Source organism: Dasypus novemcinctus, chromosome 2, assembly GCF_030445035.2.
Source record: "Dasypus novemcinctus isolate mDasNov1 chromosome 2, mDasNov1.1.hap2, whole genome shotgun sequence".
Taxonomy (NCBI): Eukaryota; Metazoa; Chordata; class Mammalia; order Cingulata; family Dasypodidae; genus Dasypus; species Dasypus novemcinctus.
This window is the reverse complement of record NC_080674.1, coordinates 128,798,827-128,823,673: the sequence shown is the minus strand read 5'-3', so window position 1 is coordinate 128,823,673 and position 24,847 is coordinate 128,798,827. Positions and strand designations below refer to the sequence as shown.

The window sequence follows — 24,847 nt, the reverse complement described above, 5'->3', positions numbered from 1 at the left end:
GTGATCAGCATGTGAGATGTGACATTTTGGTATTCCTGGTATCTTTAAAACCAACCTTGAAACAATAGATACAAAGGCAAGAGAAAGTTGGTAAGAGAGAAACTATCTTTTTAGCAGTGTAGAGAAATATCCTAAAAGTAAGTTATGTCTGGGAAACTCAACACATCCAATGATCAACAATATTCCTTGATCAATGTTTTCCATATCTTCTCATCACTTTTTAGCTACTCTTGGCCATATGCTCTGGCTTCTGTTTCTTTCTATCTCTCTCTCTCCTGACAGAATATTCCTGTCATCTTGGTTTTAATTTGGTGGCCAATGCTACCACTAAATGCTATTAACTGATTGGTAAGAATGAAGCAGTAGCACTCCCAGTTCTCTATTGTGAAAGGTCATAGAATGCTGAGATTTTTTTCAAGAAACCCAGAGTTCATTCCTTAACTTTGGTGACTCCTCAAGTTCATTTCTGCTCTAGTGATTCTGTTTGAAGTAGAACAAAGGAAGGAATTTGAATCCCTTTTAAACCTCATTAGACATGTACCTCAGAGTCCTAAGTGGACTTGGAAAGAGTAGATAGATTTCAGGCAAACATTCTAGAGTCTAGACAAAGGGACTCCATTAAAGTGTTCCATAGATGATCTAGAAGAATTTTTGAAAGCAGTTTCTGCCCTTCCAAATGTTTGATCTTTACCTCCACTTACCCTCCATTCCATTCTTGGGCACCATCCTTCCTGCCTGTCATTCACTACCTCAGAAGTCTTTAGGGGCTCTCCTTTTTCCTACCCCAACAAACCTAAGCTCTTCTTCACTTTTGTGACCATCTATGTTTACCTATCTGTCTCCACACAGATGTTGAGATGGAGATTTGCAAGCAAGAAGTATTGGGACCTGCTTTGGGAATCTGCAGAGAAGTGATGGAAGCAGGATTGTTCAGAAAGAGATGTTAGGCTGTGATTACCGTCACAACAGTCACAACAAAGATCTCTGAAAATCCCATGGCTCTGGATCTGGGAGGTCCTGCACAGCCACCCCTCTGTTGAGGCAAGAGGGCCCAAGCTTCACATCACTCATTGGGTGTGGATTGGGCGTGGATTGCCCCAGGGAAGGGGATGAGACTTTGGTTCGGGTGCCAGTGGTCAGCTGAAGGTCATTTTTGGAGGAGTTTCAGCAAAGAGTCTTCACCTATCAACACTCTCAGCAGCTAGGAGAGTGGGTGTATAAACCCTGAAGAGGGAATCTGGGCAGCACATCATGACATTTGCCATAGTATCCGGTTCTTTTTTTTCTTTTTCCTTTCCAAAACATTTTCTTCTTATCTGGTCCTGTCTCATTAAAATTTGTCGTCTTGTATATAGAATGCTGGGTCTTTACTGGCTGTTTCACTGCCTGGTTCTCTCTCTAACCAACTGAGCTATTATCTTTTCTTTTATGTCCCAGTTGTTTGCTGCCCTCTCTGAGCACTCCATCAACTGAATTCCTTCAGTTCGTGGCATAAAGGAGCATTTGAACACAGTATCTCATAGCTGAAGCAGTCATGTGGCTAGTTTATGTACCTGGGCTCAGGGTGGGGTGGGTAGGGGAGAAAACCAGTGTGTTTGTCTGATGGCAGAGACCATGGTTTTACTTTCTTGTGTACTCTACAATTTTTGCAGAATGCCATGCATATTAAAAATGCTCAGTACCATCACACATACACACACAAATGTATTTAGCACTTATAATGTGCCAGGCAAATCTCTAGGTACTGAGATTTCAATGGTAAATAAGATGGATAAAGGTCCTGCTTTAAAGGAGATTCCACTCTGATTATGAAGAACTGGAAGTCAGTCTGATTCCTACTCCATCTTGACATTTTATTGGTCATTAACTAGAAATAACAATACTTATATAGAAACCCAAATAAATACAAATTGTATGTCTTCCCTTACATAGTGAAGCTATGTTGTGGTAATAAATTAACCCTGAAATTTCAGTGACTTAATAATAAAATTTATTTCTCACTCCCATTGTAGCCTGACGGGGGTTGGGTCACTCTCCTCCATCTTGGAGTTACCCCTTCTGGAACACCGGGCCTCTGAGTCCTCTTCATCAGGGAAAGAGAGCGCTCAGCAGGGCACATGGGATCTTAACTGCTTCAGCCCTTCTACTCCAGTTCATTGACTATAATTAAGGATATAGCCTCAAATTAACTTTAAGAGAGGCTTGGAAATATAAAGGAACAAGTAAGTATTCACTGAGCACCAGCTATCTCACCATAATAGGTAATATTTGTTGAGTATTTCTAAGTGATGCTGCTCTAAGTGATTTACATTTATTCCTCACAACAACCCTCTGAGATAAATACTAACACTAACTCCATTTTACAGATGACAAAACTGAGGCACAAAAAGGGTAAGTAATTTATTCAAAATTCCATAGCAATCATTGGTGGAGGTGGGATTTAAACTCAAACTATGTGCTCCAGAATCTATACTGTTTCCACCGAGTACCTTTAAAAAAGAAATAAAATAAAATAATGACCCTAAAAGCAATGCCTGTCTTCTTTAAGGACAGATCTTTGAGAAATATCATATAGAATAATCTCTTCTTTTACTTTTGTGTGACCTGGAAATACTAATCCCTCCTAGTCTAGAAGCTTCCCTTTTTCAAATTCTCCTTGGGGACTTCTTGGCTCTCTTAGTGCATTGAAGCCCTTGAAATTTTAAATTTTTTTGCTTTTTATAACAGTCACTACTAGTTCAAGGATTTCAGTGTGCTCCTTTTGAACTAATAAATTGTACAAATGGTGTGCTAAGAGCTCTAAGCTGCAAACTAATGATGATTAAATTTTATGGTCTCTCCCAAAGTATAAATATATATATATCCTTAAAATGGTAACATGTCAGGAAGTTATTGAAATATACATGCTTTTAGTGAATAGAAGTCTTCAGTGATTTGAGAAAGCGAAGTCCTTCTCAAGAGCTGATGCTTTGTGTACAAGCTTTCCTTCTCCCTACTCCTCCCTCTCCTCCTACCCTTATTTCCGTGAGAACAAGGAGACCATAGATAAACTTAAACCTGGGTTAAGAAACTGGGTAACTTAAAATGCCTGTACATGGAGGGAAGAGAAGAGCCTCTATTGCCACCTGCTGGGCTCTATGCTTTCATCAGACAGTCCACCATCTCTGATTCTTAATCTCTGGCCTCTGGCTTCTTTTGCATGCTAAATGCCCTCCGACCTCTGCCAGTCTTTTGATTTCAGTTTGGCTGGAACAATACTGATGGAAAAGAAATGCAACCTTTAGCCTTCAGCATCAACTAGTCTCTAAACTCATGCTAAGTCATAAACAAGGATAACTACTGGCTTCTCCACAGCCCTCAGTTGCTTCCAAGTGTGTTTTTCATTAAAACTAAGTGAAAACATTTCCCAGGATGCAATTTTAAGGGTATATTATTAATCATATGCCTTGATTAGCTTTGGACAGGCTAATAAGTGAATTGGCTGAATAAAGATTATTTTCTTTTTTTTGTGAATATCCTCATATTACAAGATGGGTTTTACTGAAGATTTTGGTTTTCTGAAAAATAGAGTGAGCTCTGTGGAGTGCTTTTCTAACTCAATATTGATTTGCAATCATGTTTGGCATTTAATTTCATATGGCTTTATATTTTAACTATCTAGTTAGAATGTAGAAATTGATATGGACATCTTCAGGGTCTAAGGGAAAGCTTTCTAAATCTTTTCTAGAACCCTTGAGAGAAGAAACAATTCAATTGAACAGTGTACATTTAAGAAACGAACAGGAGCTCCAAGTAGTTAGAGAGTTTCTGGCTGTGAAGATTTTTTCTGTCCTCAAACTCAATTCCCCATATATTTACTATTCCTAAGAGTTATCTGAAAATGCATGACTGTGAAAAGGAAGATAAGAGAGGTTTGCAAAAAGTCGTACATGTGCAAAATGATTGAGTTATTGGCAAAATGAACAAACAAATTAGGATGGATGGATGGAATTCAGGATCGAAGATTTATGGTTTTAAGTGTAAATTGCATACTGTGTTCCTGAATGGAAAGAGCCCATATTATAAAAATGCTGATTCTTCCTACATTAATTTATCAATTTGATTTAATAAAAATCAATATCCTAGTAGAATTATTTATGTTATTTGACAAGCTTGATTCTAAAATTCATCAAGAAGAAGAAATGAGTTAGAAGAGCCAAGAAAATTTCTGAAAAAGAACACACAATATCAAAATACATTCTAAATATATCATCGTGTAAACAGTGTAATAATGTTGCCAAGTTAGAAAAATAGATCAATAGAACAGAATGGAACATTCTAAAATAGACCCTTTTATTTATTTATTTTATTTTATTTATTTATTTATTTTATTTTTTATTTTTTTAACTGTCCATTGTATTTATTGAAATTTACATTTTAAGAACACAAGGATAAGATTCAGAATGCAAAATTTTGGTTATATATGTGAAAGAAAATTTGAGAATATGGTTGTTGTAGATAATATTGAGGTGTATAAAATCACATTTACTTCATCCATCAAAAAAGTCCCATTATACTCTTTGGAACTCTTTTACCAGAGTAAATTAAGACCTTTTTATATATTGGATAAACTAATAATTTGTGCTGGAGAAACTAACCTCATTTGGGAAAACAGATCTGTATTATGTACCATGTAATAATAAAATTTCAAATGAATTAAGGACTAAACATAAAAACTAAAAATTGTTAGAATAACCTTACGAGACTTTTTGTATAGTCTTTAGGGACTGAGAAGGTTCTTTAAGCTAGACATCATACCCAAAAACTGTAAGGGAAAAGATGAATGTATTTTATCGCATTCAAACATTTAACTGGCTGTGTGACGTCTGGTAGACCACCTGTCTTCCACACACAACTTCAATCCACCACCACACCTTGCCCTGCAGTGTAGAAAGGGAGTGAATGAGCACCGAGTGCCCAGAACCTCAGAGAGGCCTCAGAGCTCCCTGTACTCAAGGTCAGACCCACAGAACAGTAAGTGCTTCCCAGAAACTGGCTCTCCCTAGGCGCCCTGCTCCCAACCCCTCCCGCCTTATCCTCAAAAAATGCCCAGTACCCATCCTTAGAAGGAGGCTTTAATTATAACTGATGAACCGTTGTTCCCTAAAAGACCATCAAGACTGATTTCATGGAGCATTACACTCTGTTTACTGTAAATACCACCAGAATTCAAGCTTCTCAGAGCATCATGAAGACTTTTTCACTTAGAGATCTGTAAATTTCCTAGGTTTACTTTACCCAAACTTCCACATATCTATGACTTATGCCTGCCAGGACTGGCTAAATAATTTACAGGGCCCAGTACAAAATGAAAATGTGGGGCTCCTTGTTCAAAATAAATAGTTAAAGATGGTGACAGCAAAGCATTAAGGCAAGCACAGGATCCTTCTATGTGTGGGCCCTCTGTGGCTGCAGAGGTCAGATGCCTATGAAATCTGCTCTGTTTCTCACCTAAAAACCTTTCCTTTATAGCCTCATGATCTGGCAGCAGCACAATCCCCTGTGCCCTCAATGTTCTCTCTAAATGTTCAAAATGATTCTTCGTAATCTAACTAACACAGAGCTGTTCCCTGATGACACTGTCTGACTCCCTTATCCTCCACACCATGCACCTGGGGTGGGATAGGTGTCCCCTTTAATTTCCATTGATCTATTTTTAGAACTTTCTCTTCCTTCAACAATCCAGAGTTTTCCAACCCATGTCATCACTCTGTATGATCCAACACCCTTCTTTGTGCATCACTAACCTACCTTCCCAGTGTCCAGTCAGTACTTGGCACATAATAGGTGCTCATTAAACACATGCTGAGAAAGTTAGTGAATGACTGGTACATTTTGGAAAAAATGGGTAGAATATAAATTTTACCTGCCCAACTGCATAATAAAAACCTGCATACTTAAAGTAAAGCAACAACTTTGCCTGAATCACCCCTGCTTTTTGCTTGTCATGTCTAGATATTTGCCTTCTATGTTCTGTGTAAGTTTTGTCAGAAAACTGGCTAAAACATGATCTACTATGAAGCCATATTGATAACTATATCCTTATGATTATGCCTTTAAAAAGAGTCACTTGTTTTGACTTCAGGGATAAATAATACATGCCCCTTGTATAGACTACGATTACAGTAAACAAAATGAGAAAGTCTCTCTGGTTATGCCTGTGATTGCACCATGGGGATTTCTACATTCATTGCTTCCAAATACTGCCCTCTTATGGCTAGAGAGTGTTTATCAAACAGCTGTGTGAAATGAACCTGCTTACCAAGAGAAATGGAATGGATGGGAACAGAGACAAGGATATTTTGAACGAATGAAAATTAGGAATTAGGAGATATAGGAACAAAATGAGAAAGATGGACTGATAACCCTTCTAAATCTTTGTGCCCACTCATTCACAATCTTCCTTCACTGGTCATCTTGTCCAATGCTGTCCTAGTGAAAATCTAGGAACATCTTACAACCTAATGTGCTTTAGCACCTACTTTAAGCTGAGGACTTGGAAGAAATGAAGCCATAACTGCCCTGTTCTCTTCATTGGCATCACCCCTCACCTTCCTTGCACAGAAATCCTGCATTCCCACCCTCCCGCCACTCCATCTTGCTCAAGCTATTCCTCTGACTTTTGGCACATCATTGCTCTTCCAGGTCATTTCTACACACAAAATGCCCACTTTCAAATTTCCCTGGTAATCCTCCCTGATTACCTCGGCAATATGTAAGTTTTCCTTCTACCCACTTTGCTAAAAGTATATGGAACTGTTTCATTGGCTGCTTCATCTCTCTGGAAAACACCATATTGGTGACAGAAGGTGAGAAAGAAGTTGGGAAGAAAGTAGAAGGGGAAGAGAAATAGCAATTTTATCCAAAAAAGTAACTAAAATGTTAACTTTGATAATTTCTTTAAAGTTGATTCCACACTCCAGAAGGTAAAAGTCTTTATACATCCTCCGCGTGGTCGATGTTACTTACCAACAGAGTCTATAATGCTTCTTACCACGTTTCACCTTATAGTGCCTCTAGAAAATGCTGCTGTAGGTACTCCATATTGGTCTTAATCAATGAGGCAAGCTGCTTTGAGCCTGCGGTGACCACTATAGGCCCTGGCAGAGACCTAAGGGCTGAAGAGCTTAATGTATTTGAACATCAATAACTGGTACACTGGTTAGGAAGCTGTGGTCTAGAAAATGCAGGTTAAGGCAAAATAACAGGTCTTATCAAATTATCAGGAAATCCTGCAGACAAATCCCAGGGAGTATCAAAGAAAAACAGGCCAATTAGATTGGAAACAAACATATCCAACTTTGTGAAACCTGTACTTTGTTTTTTTTTCTTCTTTGAGCTACCATCTAATGTCCTCTCCCACACACCTTCCCCTGCCCCTTGCCTTGACCTGTTCATTCTCTCAGGACCAGCTCCAACCTTCCTCTCCTTTGAGGTTTTCAAATGATTTCAGTCTTTCCAGAACCACTGGCTGCAGGAGTCAGAGCCTGTGCAACACCATTTAGCACAGTTATATGCAGTCTTGTGTTGTTCATTTATAGTTTATTTAAGCACATCTAACCATGAATCAATGTTCTCTGGCTTTACAGGGATACATACCCCTTTGCTAGCCAAATAATCAAGACCCAAGCCCCCAGAATAGCTGATGTCAAGAATAGCAGTTCTCTCAGATTAATCTGAGAATTTCTGGGCTGTACACACCTGTCTGAGCTGTTGCCTGCTATCTGTTGCTTCTAGCTTCTACTTGGCATGCTCCATACAGATTCAACTCCTTTCTTCATTGATCCATGTGTAGACATTGGCTCCTCCCTGTGTTTCACAACTCCACCCCATACCCTAGTACAGTTAATAATGAAACTTTACTTAGGGCTTGAAGATAATATACAGAATTAGAATGCAGGAAAGGAATATCTAAATTGCTCCTAAATCCACCAGCTTTTCTCTTAATTCAGTCTGTCTTGCTACCATGTTGCTAGGTGCCTGCCCTTCCTCATATAGGTGAGAATTCCTGCAGACCTAGCGCTGAGTCCAAAACCTAATTCTTTTTTTGTTTGGTTTTCAGACTCTAGTCAGATGATGGAAATCCAGGTCTTTTCCATGATATTTCCCCAAAGTTGGCAATTGCCCACCATAAAGGTGTCCATCATCACATTCTTTTGCAAAACATTTTCTTTCCTTTTTGCCCCAAATACCTTTATGAGACTGAACCCAAGCTAAATGTTGCATATTAAAGTGTTTCCTCAAACAAATAAATGAAAAAAAAAATCTTTCCTTGAAAGGTTGAATGACACTATTTCTGGTACATGAAACTGACTGCAATTTTAAAAATAATTTCTCCTTTTTTGATCCTAATTTACTCATCTGCCTTGCTGGCAAGAGCAATGTCTTATCCTTCTGGGTTTATGCCCAAATAATGTCAACTCACCACAAGAGGAAAAGTGGTCCCCTAATGAGAAGCCAGGAATAGATTTACATTTGAGCTGCGTGGCAGAGACTGCTAATTGTGCCCCCAAATCCTTGTTCACCTCTTCTTCCTGATGCCACAGTGAGAACACATTTTCCAGCCCTTCTTGCACTTAGATGCAGCTGTGATTTAGCCAATAAATGTGAGTGGAATGATGAGCATTTCTTCCAAGTCTGGTCCATTCACATCACACCATGCTCTTTTCTTCTTCTGGCTGGCCTGAAAGGAAAAGGGCCCCTCAGGGCAACTTTTGAGAGTCACACACTGAATGTGGTAGAGCTTTCCTTACTCTGGGACTCTGAATGATTTCATGAAGGAGGGACACTTCACTAAGCTGCTCGGTTGCCCAGTATTCTTACTAGAGAAAGAAATAGCCTTCTGTTATGTTTAAGCAATTATACAGTTTTGGCTCAATTTTTATGGCAATTATCCTGCTTCAATAAGCTTTAAATGGATACCGTATCAGTCAGTGATATCCTTACTCAAAGGTCAAGTAAACAAAGGTGTATGTGTTGAGATAAGGGAAAAAAATGGTCGGAGAAAGGCCCACTTTCTTTGGGCCATTTTGTCTAAAATTCAATCTCCAGAGATTTCATTACTTTGCATAAAGACATAATATTTCTAGATATCATTTTTTAAAAATAATTATATCACCTGAAAGAGATAGTACATTAATCATTATTATCCATGAATGAATTCTAAAATTTTTAATGAAACACCTAATGAAAAGTTGAGAAAGGGGCACAGAACAGTAAAATGTTGAAGGGAAATGGGTGGAGGGAGATGGAGGTCTGTCTGGACCATAGAACTTTTGTGTTTTTGTTTGAATGGAAACAGAAGCCTGGGAAGTGGTAGGTGGAAGGTGGGACAATAAGATCTTGGAGAAAACTTGATGGGAGCCCAGAGAGAAGAAAGTACAAACAGGGAAGATGGAAGGCACCAAAAACAAATTTCCTGCTTCATAATTTGGCTGAATGTTGGCCCTCAAATTTGAAACTTTTGTCCACCTTTTCTCTACACTCTAAGTTATCTGATGGTCCAATCTTTTTTAAGATCTGCACTTGGTGCCTCAGGAAAACCCTGGTGAAAATCACAATAGAATTTTGGGACTTGTTCAAAATATGTCTGCACTTTCAGAGACTGGATGTTTTGACTGCTTGCAGCCAGCATCTTATTAAGAGGTTCCTGTAACAATAGCCGTTTACTATTAGATTGGTACAAAAGTAATGGTTTTATGTTGCTGAAATTTGCCATTTGATATTGGAATACATTCTTAAATAAATGTGGTTATATTATATATCATCTTAATATGCATTTCTTTATGTTTTTTTTTTGCTAATGCCTTAGTACTTGTTTATTTTATATTTATTTTAGACTATGGAAATGATGTTAGGCAAAAAGCAAATTTGAGTGACTTTCTTATTTGAGTTCAAAATGGGTCATAAAGTGGCAGAGACAACTTGAGACATCAACAATGCATTTGGCCAGGAACTGCTAAGGAATGTACAGTGCAGTGGTGGTTCAAGAACTTTTGCAAAGGAGATGAGAGCCTTGAAAATGAGGAGCATAATAGCTGGGCATCGGAAGTTGACAACAACCATTTGAGAGCAATCATCGACGCTGATCCTTTTACAACTAAATGAGAAGTTGCTGAAGAACTCAGTGTCAACTATACTATGGTCATTTGACATTTGAAGCAAATTGGAAAGGTGAAAAAGCTCAAAAAGTGGGTACCTCATGAGCTGGTCAAAAATTTTTTAAAAAAATGTCATTTCGAAGTGTCACCTTCTCTTATTTTACACAACAAACCATTTCTTGATCAGATTGTGACGTGTCTGAAAATTGGATTTTATATGATAACTGGTGATGACCTGCTCAGAGTTTGGACCAAGAAGTAGCTCCAAAGCACTTCCCAAAGTCAAACTTCCACCAAAAAAGGTCATGGTCACTGTTTGGTGGTCTTCTGCTGGTTGTGATCCACTACAGCTTTCTGAATCCTGGTGAAACCATTGCATCTGAGAAGTATGCTCAACAAATCAATGAGATGCACCAAAAACTGCAATGCTTGTAGCCGTCATTGGTCAACAGAAAGGGCCCAATTCTTCTCCATGACAACACTCGACTGCATGTCGTGCAACCAATGTTGCAAAAGTTGAACAAACTGAGCTACAAAGTTTTGCCTCATCTGCCATATTCACCTGACCTCTCATCAACCGACTACCATTTCTTCAAGCATCTTGACAACTTTTTGCAGGGAAAATGTTTTCACAACCAGCAGGATGCAAAAACTGCTTTCTAAGAATTCATTGAATCCCAAAGCACGGATTTTTAAAAAATCTGGTTGTGTCATTGTCTTTTTGGAACATAGCTTCACTGCATGGAGGCCTTGTGCCTCTCTGAGCAGGTCTGGGACACCTTTTTTACTTTCTTTTTTTTCACCAGGAGGTCCCAGGGATTGAACTGGGTTCCCCACATGGTAAATGGGAGCTCAATTGCTCAAGCCACAGCTGCTTCCCATGAAACATGGATTTATATGCTACAGGAATAAACAAACTTATTTCTTATTGGTAAAAATATGTTGACTGTAATGGTACCTATTTTGATTAATAAAGATGTGATTTAAAATTCATGGTCTGCAACCACAATTCCTTTTGCACCAACTTATTATTTTAGATTATGCAACTATTTTCTTTCTGCAACTCATGGAAAGGAATATGACTTCCAGTACAGAGAAAGAAGGGTCAAGGCAATGGGATCATTGGTGCCAAAACTCAATTACCATATGGGTCAACTGCATTTGTCCATTAAATTTTTTTTCATTTATTAAACTTTTATTTTGAAATACTTTCAAACTTATAGAACAGTTATAAAAATAATACAAACCCCATACAGTGAACTCCAACATATACCCTATCTCCTCAGGTACTCAGACTCAACAATTCTAACATTTTTTGTTCACATTTGCCATATCATTCTATCTATTTATCTATCTATTCGTCTATCAATCCATTTTCTGAACACTTGAGTGTAGGTTATATACATTATGCTCCTTTAACACTTTATACCACCATGTACACTTCCTAAGAACAAGGATATTCAGTTATGTAACCATCGTAAGTGCAGTTATAAGGTTCAAGCAATTTAACTTTGATATAAAGCTTATAGTTAATATTTCAGTTTTTTCATATGTCCCAGTAATGTCTCTTTGAGCCTTTTCTCCTCCCTTGCTAGATCCCATACAGGACAATGTATTGCATTTAATTGTCTCTGTCTCTTTAGTTGCTCTTTCTTCTTCTATTTTTTTAATTGTGGGAAGAGATACACAATATAAATTTTCCCAACTCAACCAATCCCAAGCATACCATTCAAGGGGATTAGTCAGTTCACAAAATTGCAGTACTGTCACCACCTTCCATTATTAAAATTTCTCATCCCCTGAACATTATGTATTAACTTCTCATTCCTCCCCCCTCCATACCCTGGCCAACTATACTCTAATTTATGTCTCTAGGATCTTGTGTGTTCTCCATTTTGTTCTGTAGTTACCATGGGACTTAAATTTAACATCTTAAATTTATAACAATGTTGTTTGCTTTGACACCAACTCAACTTCAATGGTATACACAAACTAGTTCCTATACTTCTCCATTCCCCCACCTTTTCTTGTCACAAATTATATGTTTATACATTGTGTACCCTAAATCACCAATTTATCATTACATTTTATGAATTTGCCTTTTAGATACTGTTGGAAGTAAAAAAATTGAATTGTAAATAAAAAATACAGTAGTACTGGCATTTATATTTACCCATATCATTACCATCACTGGAGATCTTTATTTCTTTATGCGGCTTCATTCTATTGTCTACTGTCTTTTCCTTGAAACCTTCAGAATTCTCTTCAGCATGTCTTGCAGGACCAGAGTAGTGAGTACAAACTTTCTCAGCTATTGCTTATCTGAGAATATCTTAATCTCTCTCTCCCTCACATTTGAAAGACAATTTTGCCAGATATTGAATTCTAAGTTGACAATTTCTGCTTCTAGCTCTTTAAATGTCATCTTATTGCTGTCTTACCTCCATGGTTTCCAGTGAGAATTTGGCAATTTACCTTATTGAAGTTCCCTTGTATGTGACATGTTGCTTATTTCTTGTGGCTTTAGGAATTCCTATCTTTGGAATTTGAAAGTTTGATTATAATATGCCACAGTGAGGTTCTATTTGGGTTTACACCATTTGGAGTTCATTGAGCATCTTGGATGTGTACATTCCTGTGTTTCATAAATTTGGGAAGTTTTCAGTCACTATTTGTTTGAATTCTCTTTGCTCCTCTCTTTCTTCTCCTTTGGAAACTTCTACAATGTATTTATTGGTGTGCTTGATAGTGTCCCATAGGTCTTTTGGGCTCTTCACTTCATTCTTTCTTTTTTGTGCTCATTGGACCAAATAATTTCATTTGCCATATTTTCAAGTTCTCTGATTCTTCTTCCAGCTCCAATCTCCTGTTGAGACTAATTTCTGTAGTCCTCAGCTGTTTGGCTCCTATTCATAATTTCCATCTCTCTAGTGATAGTCTCTTTATGTTCATCTACCATTTTCCTGATTTCCTTTAGTAATTTAGTTATGTTTCCCATTAGCTCTTTGACCACATTTAGGACCATTTTTAAAAGTCTTTTTAAAAAATATCCCAAGTTTGGTTCTCCTCATTGATGTTTTCTAATATCTTAATCTTCTCCTTTGCCTGGGACATCACTTCTTGTTTCTTTGTTTTGTAAACTTTTGCTGAAACCTGGACATTTTGATATTTTAATGTTAGTGCTGGAATTTAGATCCCGAGGCATCTGTTCCATGATCCAACTAGTATTGCCAGGAGATAACAAAAAAATTAAAGAAGAAGAAGGAAAAAAAGAAAATGCTCTTGCCAGTCCTCGAAGATTGATCTGTGCAAGTGCTCTCCTTCAGGCCTTATCTATCTAGTGAGTTTGCAGAATAGCTCCAGTCCAAAGCATAGGGGCCAAAATGAATCCTTGTTGCACAGGCATCTAGTTTCAGACATGCACATATGGTCCTGGGAATTCTCCCTCTCCCCATTTACATGGTTCTGAATGTCCCCTCTTCCCTAGGAAACAGTTTCCTTGTGGTCCCAGCTACTATACTATATGTCTTTCAGTCTGGTCACAACAGTGAGACCTGACTACTCTCCCATATCATTCTGTAGGAGAGCTCACTGAGGCACCTTCCACACACAGGGCAAGTTCTAGGATGATGAGTCCCTCAAGTCACCACCAGTTATATCCAGACATGTTTCTCATATGTGCACAAGGGTATTCTGCTCTCTCCAGAACCAGGACCAGAAATCTGCACTAGGAGCATGGGTCAGGTCCACATTGCACTTGTGAAGGATGATGGAAGGGTCAGTGAGAACTATGAGATCCTACTGCTTTCATGTAACCTTTTTCTTGATTTGGTAGTTGTGCTGTTACTGAAGTCCATGACAGTTTTTTGGAATTTTGAGTAAGATGCTTCTGCCAATTCTTGCTGGTCGTTCAAAACTTGTGTGTGGGGACAGAGCTCTGAAACATGTAACTCTGCCATCTTGATTAGGGAAGACCATTTATTATTTTTCAAACTTATATGTAACATATGACAGAATTGGTTTGAAAGATATTAAAGACAATGTTTTCCTTAACAAAAGATTAAAAGTCTGTCTCCAGATTTTTCCTGTACTGTAAAATATTTGTTGTTCAAACCGTGGTGTCAGCTTTTCTTGAAATCTGTTCCTACTGAATGTTACCTATGTTATCCTTTCACTAAAACTAGTGTGAAGGTGACCAGCCCTTTCACGGATTTGAGTTCTACCTTTTTTTCAAAGATTTATTTTATTAATTTATTTCTCCCTACTTCCTCATTGTTTGCACTTGCTGGTCTATTCATCTTCATTTCTTTAGGTGGCACCGGAAACTGAACCTGGGATCTCAGATATGAGAGGAAGGCACCTAAACACTTGAGCCACCTCCATTCCCTTCTTTGTTGTGTTTTCCTTCTTGTATATCTTATTCTGTCATCTTGTTGCATCAGCTTGCTGTGCCTGCCTGTCATGTCAGCTCACTATCTTGCTTGTCCTTTTTAGGAGGAACTGGGAACCTCTGCTCCCTGCTTTGTTGTGTCTTCCATTATGTTCTTTTCCTCTTGTGTCTCTTGTTGCATCAGCTTGCTGTACCTACCTGTCATACCAGCTTGCTCTCTTCTTTAGGAGGCACTGGGAACTGAATCAGGGACCTCCCATGTGGTAGATGGGAGCTCAATCACTTGAGCCACGTCTGCTTCATCTACCTTGTTATCAATAGGAGATGTTATTGGTCCAGTGTGTCTTGTGTTACCTAAATGCTCCTTCGATTAGTTTTCTCTTGCTGCCCTAACAAATGACTACAGACTTAGCAGCTTAAACAACATGTTTATTTTCTTATTCTTCTGTATGTCAGATTTGGACAGTGGACTCATCAGATAAAATTAAAATGTTGTCAGGGTTGCATTCCTTTCTTGAAGTTTTAGGGATTGAATCCATTTCCTTGCTCATACACGTTGTTGTCCTGCAATCACAAGAATCAAGTTCCTTGATTCACAAGGAACTTGATTCTTGTGATTGCAGGACTGGGCACCCTATTTCCTTGCTGACTGTAAACTAGGGGCTGCCCTTAGCTCCTAGAGGCCTCTTTCTTGTCCTTGCACGTAGCCCCTTACATCTCAGAAATAGCAACTGAGCATTGAATCCACATGCTACCATCTCTCTCCCTCACCCTTCGGCCTTATCCACTCTCAAGGACTCATGTGATTCAATCAGGTCCACTCAGATACTCCAAAAAATCTTCCCATATCTAGGTCCATAACTTTAATCATATCTGCAAAGTCCCTTTTGCCATGTAAGGTGACATATTCACTAGGGCATTAATATCTTTGTAGGGTCACTCTTCTGTCTGCCATACCACTCAACTAAGACTCATCTGAAATAGCTCAGCCTACTTGACCCTTGACACCTAGGGCAGGTTTCACTGTTTTTTTCTCACCCTTGCAATTGGCTTATATCCATGCTGGCTTAAATTCCATGTTTCCATAGGTAGGACTGAAAGGACTTATGTACCATATATGGCTTTGCATTTTTCCCACAATTCTTGTGGGAAAGAACTTGTGGGAAGTTCTTTCCCTTTCTAGTTCCAGAAGCATTTCATTTCTTAATAATTGCACAGCAAGCCTTGAGAAATAACTGTTTGTGAGCTCCTGACTGATTAGTAAAACTTGCATACTTAGACTTCTCTCCCAGGAAACTCCAAGAATAATCTATTCTGTAAACTGTTTAACCACCTTCATATCAATACAAAGATGTAACTTCAGCCTTACTGACAAAATATAGTAAATGCTCGTTTTACATGGTTACTGTGAAAGTATAACTTCTGCCCTGCTGGGAAACACTGTGAATGTGTGATCCTTGATTATCTGTCTGAGCACTCCACTTTATAATCATGTCACCCTCATGTGCCCTCCCCATCTGCATGTAGACATGTAGTATAAAAGACTGCTCTCTTGCTTTGTGGCAAGCGTGGACTTGAGCCTCAGAAGCACCACACACTCTGTCCGCCACATGGAGAAGATTTAGGCATGGGTAGGCTTGGATCTACCACTGCGTGAAGAGCTTCTCCATGTAACTCCCCCTAATAAATGCTCTTTTGCTCATCAAGCTGGACTTGTCCAAGTCTTTCTGTAGTCTGACATATCCCTCTCAGTTTGACAGGAAGCTATTTTACTCAGCTCTCTGCTCTACTTGGAACACCTTATCAGAGTCACCCTGGACTCTTGTGCTCACAACACCTTTTCCTTCCTCCTCCTTCCTCTTATGCTCAAAACAGTAGTAGCTGGAATTTTAACCATTCAAATTCAGCCTCAGTGGTACGTTAAGAACTAAGTTTAGCTGGGTGTATGGAACATAAGACTTGATTATACTCTTCTTTATATCTATTTGAATATTTTAATAACAAAATTTTAAAAGAACTAAGTGGAAGTGAGAAACACCCCATGATAATTTAACAGTGTTTTTCCTGATGTATATTTTCTCTGCTCCACCCAGTTTGGCCCTTACTAGCAACTTGACTGCTTCACACTTGTGCTGTTTCTTCCAAGTATAGGAAAACATCATTTTTCATCTCTCACCAGAGTGCTCACAAAGAGTGGGGCAGGGCCAGCAGAAACAGGCACAGCAGTTCATGAGAGCCAGACAGTGAGTCAGTATGGAACTTAGAAGTGATAAGGGAAGGTGGACGATTGGCCAGAGAAGGGAAAGGGCCTCTTGGGATTGGGGAAGGAAAGGGCTGAACTTCCTGACCTGACCTGATATGGGATTAATGCCATATGAGCTGGTTTTAGATGGAGGTGTAAAGGAGAAATGCTGCTAATGTCAGAAGCAGACAAGTACAGAAAGACCAAGAGCTGTTTTCAAGTTTCCATGGGGGTAGACAACTTTGACATCTGCATTCTATCTGTTCCTTGCTCACAAAGGGGTCTTCATCAGTAGCTTCTTTCTCAATACAGGCACCCAGGCCAGTGTTCCCCAGACTGAAGCAGTGCTGTCAGGGAGGCATCCTTTAGGCTTCTTGGAAACCCTGGTCCATCAGAAAAATACTATGAGAAGGCTGAAGCTTGAACAGAGTTACATGTGTATTCACAGCAGGAGACTCCCCTCTTCACACCCATTAGTAGGGCCTGCTTTTCCAGTACCCAGCATTCCCTCTAAATTTCATATGAGTTCAGTGTACAAATGATCATCAAGAAATCCTGGAATTCTTCCCATAACCTTCACTGAAGGGAAATTCAGTTAAAGTTTGGATAGCACCAAGTAATAGAATAGTGAGGAAATTGTGTTGTTTTTGATGCCTATAACATTACATACATCCCAGAAAAATAACTGTCTAGATGAGTGTAAGAGCTCCAAGTGCCTTCATCTAATGTCTGCTGCTCATCATTTATACTATCTATGGGAGGTATTTCTAGGAAATTCACAGCTCATTTAGGTGCCAACCATTGTTAATGAAATTATTTTCTTTTGAGAGTACAGATAATGTGCAGTGATGTGAACTAATTGTGGCGAGGGCAGTTGGTAAGAAGCAGAGGAGTTATTTCCTATTAATCCCATTTATAAGTGTCCAGAACTCTTAGATTGATGTTATTATTACCAAGTTTGCTCCAGGTTTAATTCCAGGGAACATCTGTGGGCCAGCTGAAGTGGTGCCCTAACTGGATTTCCCACAGTCAGCACTTCGATGTACCTTAAGCTTGTTCCCACTTCTCTCTTGATGTGACAACTCCTATAAGAGCTGGTCCTTTCAACCTTCACTTTAAGAGCCCACAGACTTAATGGTTCATACAAAAAAAGAATTTCCTTTTGCCATGCTTTGAAATCAAAGTGCCCAAGAATCTCTCTTGGTCCTGGGTAGAAGCTCATTTAAAAGTTAAGATAGGAACTTTGGCTTTATTGCCCCTGTTGTTTAACTTCTGAGAATCAGCAGCCTGCAAAGGTATCTTTTGAAGTCTCTAGCAGAGGGAAGTTCAAATTTTGTTTTCACATCAGTTGAAGAGAAACCTAGAATAGCTGCAAAACTGCAAGCATGCTAAGACTCCCATTTGCTTTAGTTACTAAATATTGTTCACAAATGTCCCATTGTTCACATTTGTCATAGCATTTGTGTTATTACTATGGTTAATCTTATTTGTGATGATAGCTAGTATACCAACAGCAAAGGATAAGATTGTGGACTTGGAAGTCTAAGAGTCCTGGGCTTGCTTCCCTATTCCATCCCTTAAATCACACCCAGTATAATCTGAATTAGCTTTATCTGTTAAGCATCAGTTCCTTCATGTGTAAAATAAGGATAATGAAACATATTTGTAGGGTTGATGTAAGAGTTATATAAAATTATGTATATGAAGCACTTAGCAGAATGCCTGACTCAGAGTACCCAGATTAGGTTTTTTGCTATTTTTGTTAACAAGATAAAAGAACAAAGTGGTCAACTATAAGTAATTAGATGCCATGTCTTTCATAAGATGATAATCTTATTTGAGGGACACTAAAGACTTTAAAAAGCTCATCTCTTGCTTCTTTTGGAATAGACAGGAAAGCCAGAATTATTAGCACATTTATCCTAACCTAACCCTATGTAATAGGGAGCTATATGACCAAAATACTAGGTCAAATCAATTTGCTTGTATAACTTGGAGCTAACTGTGCTGTATAAGGTCATGAATGTGAGGCTTGCAGGGACCTACTGGATCCAGAATGGCGCTGGAATTTGGCCATAAAACGAACAAAGATCTCAAGCAAAACTGCTGGGAGTCCAGGCGAAGCAACGCTGCCTGGGGGAGCAGAATTTCCTGGGCAGAGCACCTCCCTGGTCCTGGCCTCCTCCCAGGAGAGGCCCGCCTTGATGAGTACACACTCAAGTGCTCAGAGTAGTTTCACAAACCATTTACTGTGCAAGGGCCATAGGTGGGGAGGCACAGAACTTCCTGGCAGGGTTTTCGAGCTCAACAATCAAACACCTATAACCCCCTATGAAGAGATAGAGAGCTTTCGCTGGACTTCTGCACAAGGAAGGTGCTAGCCTCCACCTATTTTGATGAATTGTATTACAGCAATCTCCTGACATTTGGGGCAGCACTGGTTCTGAAATTTCTTCTTGGCGTTTCTTGCTATTAGAAAGGAAGTATGAGTTCAATATGGTTCCAGTATTTTAAATTTCTAGCACCTTTTCATCTATCTTTCCTGTTGAATGATCTTATATAGAGAAAACAATCACCCCAGTCAATAACTGCACTTTTAAAATTTCCTGGATCAACAGAAGCAGGATGTTGCATATTATTTTAGGAAAACACAGGGATGGAAAGGAATCCCAGTTCTTCCTTGGACTAAATTGTCACCTGAAGTAACTCTTTTCACTGAATAATGGACCTAATTGTGAGGTTCAAAATCTTGTTCAGGAAAATGAATGGAAGAAAAATGGCAACAATTGGTACTGAACTTTCCTTTAGTCAAAAATGCCAACTTTGATGAAGCGTAGCCCACTTGTAATTCTTCCTGACAAAAGCGTGAAATGGTCCCCAGTGTGTCTATTATGCACATACAGCTGCTTGTTAAAACCAGAACATCTGACCCTCCCTCTAATGGCAGGGACCAACTTAAAGCTGGACTCTCTCTTTGTCAATTCCAGGTTTTTTGTCTCCTCTCTTTACCTCCTTTCCCCCTTCCCTCAATATCTTAATCTCTTTCAAAGGGGATTTACTTCCTGTAATACTTGAGAAAAGAGGGAGAACTTTACTTGGCAGCTTTGGGTTTACAAGATCGTTGGTGAACAATCAGTCTGTCTGGCAGGAAGGTACGCCCACAAATATTACAAGGAACCAACTGGCTCTGGGCACTTGTCCAAGCGGCTTCATTTAAAGCATCGAGATCATAGAAACCTTTGGCTGGAAAGTTAAAAAAAAAAAATGTAAAGGAAGGAAAAGAAAAGACAAGAAAAAGAAAGAAAAGGAAAAGAAAAAGGTAAAATGAATCAGTTTTCTTTCTGGAGAACCATGTTTTACTTTTTATGGAAAATATTTTCAGGGAATGCCAGTTGACTGAGCCTTTTAAACAAATTATATTACTTCTGTTGGAAAAAAATCGCTGCTCACTCTTTGAAGCGTTGAATAAAGTTAGCTATGAGCCAGAGGCTTTCTACTCCCTCAATTCTAAAAAGGGGAAAATATTGTTTTATGTGTTATGATATACATTCTTCACTAATTACTAACATCTTCGCTTACACATTATTATCTTGCAAATATAACTATTGGCCTTCTTTCAGTTGACTCTAAATATAAGCTTACAAAGGGAAAAGAATATGTGTTTGTAGTTTCCTCTTCTGTAATTCTTCAGTGGAATGTTTTTGGAGGCCAAAGAGGACAGTTAAGAGTGAATTTAAGATAAATTGTATCTTAAAACTTTATCATCTCTTTAAGGCTATAAACTCAGAGATTCTTTAAGTAATTATGTTGAAGAAGCAAACACAATAGTTAATTTAACGAAAAGAAGTGTCCTTAAGGAAACAACAAAGGCAGCCAAGAGAGCAATGTTCTTCATTGGCAGAGCAGAGGAAAAAATGCATATGGCTTTATTTTAGAGAAACAGTTTGGGATTTAGTTTTAATAAGTCTTATTCAAATAGAATGACTTTAGTATATTAAATTGACTTTGTCTCTGAGTCGCCCAAAATAGGCCTCCCAAAACGTAGCCAGACACTCAAAAGTATATTACATAGTTTTTTATCATTGGCACACCGTGTATTTCTTCTTTAAAGTCCAGGCAATTCTCATTTGATTTCTATCTTATGGGTCACAGGACCATAGCAAAGCTGTAGATTCTTTAACAAGCCTCCTGCTAATGTTCTTTTTCGCTCCATAGGAAACTAAACCCCAGCGCAATCTAGTATTTTACGTTTGGATTAAGGCAGTAGTGCTCTCTTTGTAGGCTAGGAAGGTGAATTTGGAGGGCTTTGAAAAGGCTACTAAACAGAAAATGACACTGACCTTCTTACTCATATGAGTTTGAATACAGACTCAAAAGTTCCAGGGTATTCATTAATTCTCCATGAAGATGATTCATCACATTTCTAAATGTTTTTTACACAGGAGTTTGACTTTGGATTTGGGGGTAGGGCAATTTGTACTCTTTGCCTCTAGTGAGTCCAGGTGAGGGAAATGGGAATTCCCTTTGCCTGAGAGGAAGGGCACCTTCAGGGATAAAACAGCATGGGGCTAAGAGCAGGGATATGCGGCTATAGGACCTGCCCACCCATCTTTAAGCAGTAACAGAGTATTGCATTCCCAGAGCTTTCAAGTCATTCATTTCTTTCACCTCTTCTAGACTTGTGATTATTATGCTCAAGCAGAGAATGTGACAAGGATGAGACAGGAAGAAACGTATTTTTGATACCAAATGGACATTTGTGGGTGAAAGCTCTTATTTTAATAGGTGGATGTTTTCATCTTGTGGTCTTTTCCCACCTGTATGCAAAGACCCCTCTTGGCAAGGACGTGAATAGTTGGATTCCAACAGCATCTGAAAGTTTATTACAACAGTCTAGAGTCCACTTCTGTGGCTTGTCATAAAACTCTCCAGGGGTCACATCTCTAATAAGAGTGTTTGGATTATTTGGCGTTAAAGGACCTCCAAGTTACCTCCCAGCACTGCAAAACTATGACCACATAAGGAGAATGGATGAATTAAATGATGCTCTTCTTAAAAGCAAAAATGATTTTCCTTTGACGAAAATCAGGTTATCAACTGAGAAAATGACATTAGTAGAAATATGATAAGCAAGTTTGAGCCCGCACAGCAAGACTAGTCTCTTAACTACTTTATGCTCATACTCTGAATAAGTAAGCGTAAGAATCTGATGAGACCGAACATGGCAGCCTATGGATTTCCAGCTTCATTTCACTTGCACAGTGCTTTATGAAATATTAATTGCAAAGATAAAAATAGTGCATTTCATAGAAACATCTAGATTTCTGCTTCTTTTGACTCCATTGGACTAAATTTTTAAATGATAACACCAGCTGAAAGTGGGCATCTGCTGTCTCCTTTAGAGAGAGCCGGTGCTCTCCAGCTCAACTAGTCTCTACCTTCCCCTTTTTCACACATGCCCGTTTTTTTCATTTTTATAACTTGGCTATTGAACCCTGAGAGCATTTCGGTTTAGTATACTAGCTCCTTGAACACTAAGACACATTCATATTTGACATGACTGAATGTCCCCTAAGGATTTTTAAGCTTCATGGTTTTTATATATTGTGTTTGGTAATAAATGAAAGTAACTTTGGGAAATACAGTAAATTCCAGTGGGTTGCTTTCCTTGCACAGCTTGCTGAGACAAAAAAGTATGTCTCAATGTCTAAAGACAATGCTGGAAAGGCTTTCCAGAACTGTTTTTTCCATTTGGCTGCAGCCAAAACAGTAAATGTTGTTGATTTTAGTTGTGTGAACAAGTAAGGAAAGAATATTTTATTCTTGTAAGTTTATAGGGAGAAGTCTGCCTTTATAAAATGTCTTTATTTCTCCAGGAACTTACCAGTAATGGTCCTGACTTCTGGTTTTTTAGGTTCTGGTCTCCTTAACTCTTTAGGCAACAAGTTGTTTTCATAATGCCATTTTTTCAGACATTGTGGCTCATGGATGCCAATAGATTTTGTTCCATATTCACGGCCACAAATGTAGCAAACAACTGTTGGTGGACGTCTTACTATTGTTGGCTGCAAGTAATATAAAATATCTATTAAGTAAAGTTCAGGCTTGAAAATAATTTTAACACTACTATACATCCAAATTAGATGGAAAATCAGTATGATTTTTAAAAAAAAATCAACCAGTCCATAAAAGTGTTGTTGAAATGTATGGGCCCAAGTCAATTCCTCTCATTTCATTTAATTAATTGGCCTCTCAAAACCTACTCACTTGAAAAAGTTAAATTTCACACAGAATCACAATTTAACAGTTGTGAGGTTTGTTTTTTTTTTGAAATGCAAAATAAAAATGAAAAGAATGACTAAAGATCTATTTCTTAAGATATTATTATAGTAAGTTGAAGGCAGAAATATAGGAGAACAAATTTAAACAAATTGTCATAAAAAAATTTAGATAAAAACCTTGTTAGACCTAAACCTGGGGATCTTAACAAGGGGTCCATATGCTTGAGTTGAAATAAAAAAAACATTGTTCTTGTGGACACATGTTGGTGTGGGTGTGATATATTTATTAAATAATACACACTATAGTATGTAATTAGTAAGGGGTCCATGGTTTTCACCTGACTGACAAAGGGGTCTGTGGAACAACAAAGATTAAGAACCCCTGACCTAAACAATAGAATTGGAGTTGATTAAAAAAAGATAAAGCGCAAATAAATTCTTTTCTAGAAGTACAACAGGTAATCTTAAATCAAAGATAAGACAAATATCTTAGAGTTTACTCATATTTAAAATAGCAAAACTTGAGAAATGACTAGTGAATTAACCCTTTTGGCAAATAAGAGGCTAAACTATGTTATCTGAGTAATTTGGGTGGCAGTAGGGATGGGGGTTTAGGATAAAAATTTTAAATAAAGTAAAGCTAGCCAGAATTCCCAATATTGGTGCTGTGTAAAATGTATTTTCTCATTTAATAAATCTTGATTGATTGCCTTCTGACTACTGTATCCAAGTTACAATGCTAGTAAGAATACAAAGATAAATCAAACATGAATCCTTCCTTCAATAACAGGACTCCAGAACATATGTAGAAGATAGAAAATAATGTGTCAAAGGCAAGTTTACAACATTGTTGTGCCCATTCACGTTCCCTCATGCCAACAAATTTCTATTGTAAGCTCTTGTGGTTCTCTGCCTTTTTTTTTTTTTTAAGATTTATTTATTTATTTATTTCTCTCCCCTTCAACCCCCACCCCGGTTGACTGTTCTCTGTGTCTATTTGCTGCATCTTCTTTGTTCACTTTTGTTGTTGTCAGCGGCACAGGAATCTATGTTTCTTTTTCTTGCGTCATCTTGTTTTGTCAGCTCTCTGTGTGTGCGGCACCATTCCTGGGCAGGCTGCACTTTTTTTCGCGCTGGGCGGCTCTCCTTATGGGGCGCACTCCTTGTGCGTGGGAGTCCCTTACGTGGGGGACACCCCTGTGTGGCATGGCACTCCTTGTGTGCATCAGCACTGTGCATGGGCCAGCTCCACACGGGTCAAGGAGGCCTGGGGTTTGAACTGTGGACCTGCCATGTGGTAGAAGGACGCCCTAACCATTGGGCCAAGTCCACCACCTCTCTGCCTTTTTTGATTGGGAATAGACTCCACCCACAGGCAGGGCAGGTGGAAGACTCAGAAGCAGGCCCGAGCAATTATGGATGGGAGTGGATAATACACACCCAGATTCCTCACTAAGGCTGATTCCATACAATCTTCCATAAGGCCCCAGTGGAAATGTCCCACAATTGTTCATTATCACATAATATAGGCTTCCTTCTTTTCCCTGTCTCTCTTACTGAGATATCCTTGGATGACTGCCCAAATAAACTACTTGCTTGGCATTTATTTATGGGGGGACCCAATCTAAGAAAAGCTAAAGAAAAACTTCAATAGGATTTGTAACAAATGTTCCACAACATTGCAAGGTGTTGGTGGACTGGAGTACGGGAATTCTGCATTTTATGCGCGATTGTTTTATAAGCTCACCACTTCTGTAATAAATTTTTAAAAAATCAATATAGAGTTTCAGTTTGT

At 38.6% G+C, this 24,847-nt stretch overlaps 1 protein-coding gene across 5 annotated transcripts in view; it reads right to left on the bottom strand.

The window, feature by feature from the left end:
- LOC101420085 (zinc finger protein 474) overlaps nt 1-24,847 on the bottom strand; it is a 79,254-nt gene that overhangs the window by 11,263 nt on the left and 43,144 nt on the right. For 3 of the 5 annotated variants that reach the window (XM_058277675.1, XM_058277664.1, XM_058277679.1), the window contains one exon: nt 22,656-22,836. In XM_058277675.1, the coding sequence (XP_058133658.1) occupies nt 22,656-22,836 (181 nt within the window). Of the gene's footprint in view, nt 1-19,839; nt 20,015-22,655; nt 22,837-24,847 lie in introns of those variants that run through there. The other 2 variants (XM_058277653.1, XM_058277646.1) reach the window with 1 other exon arrangement.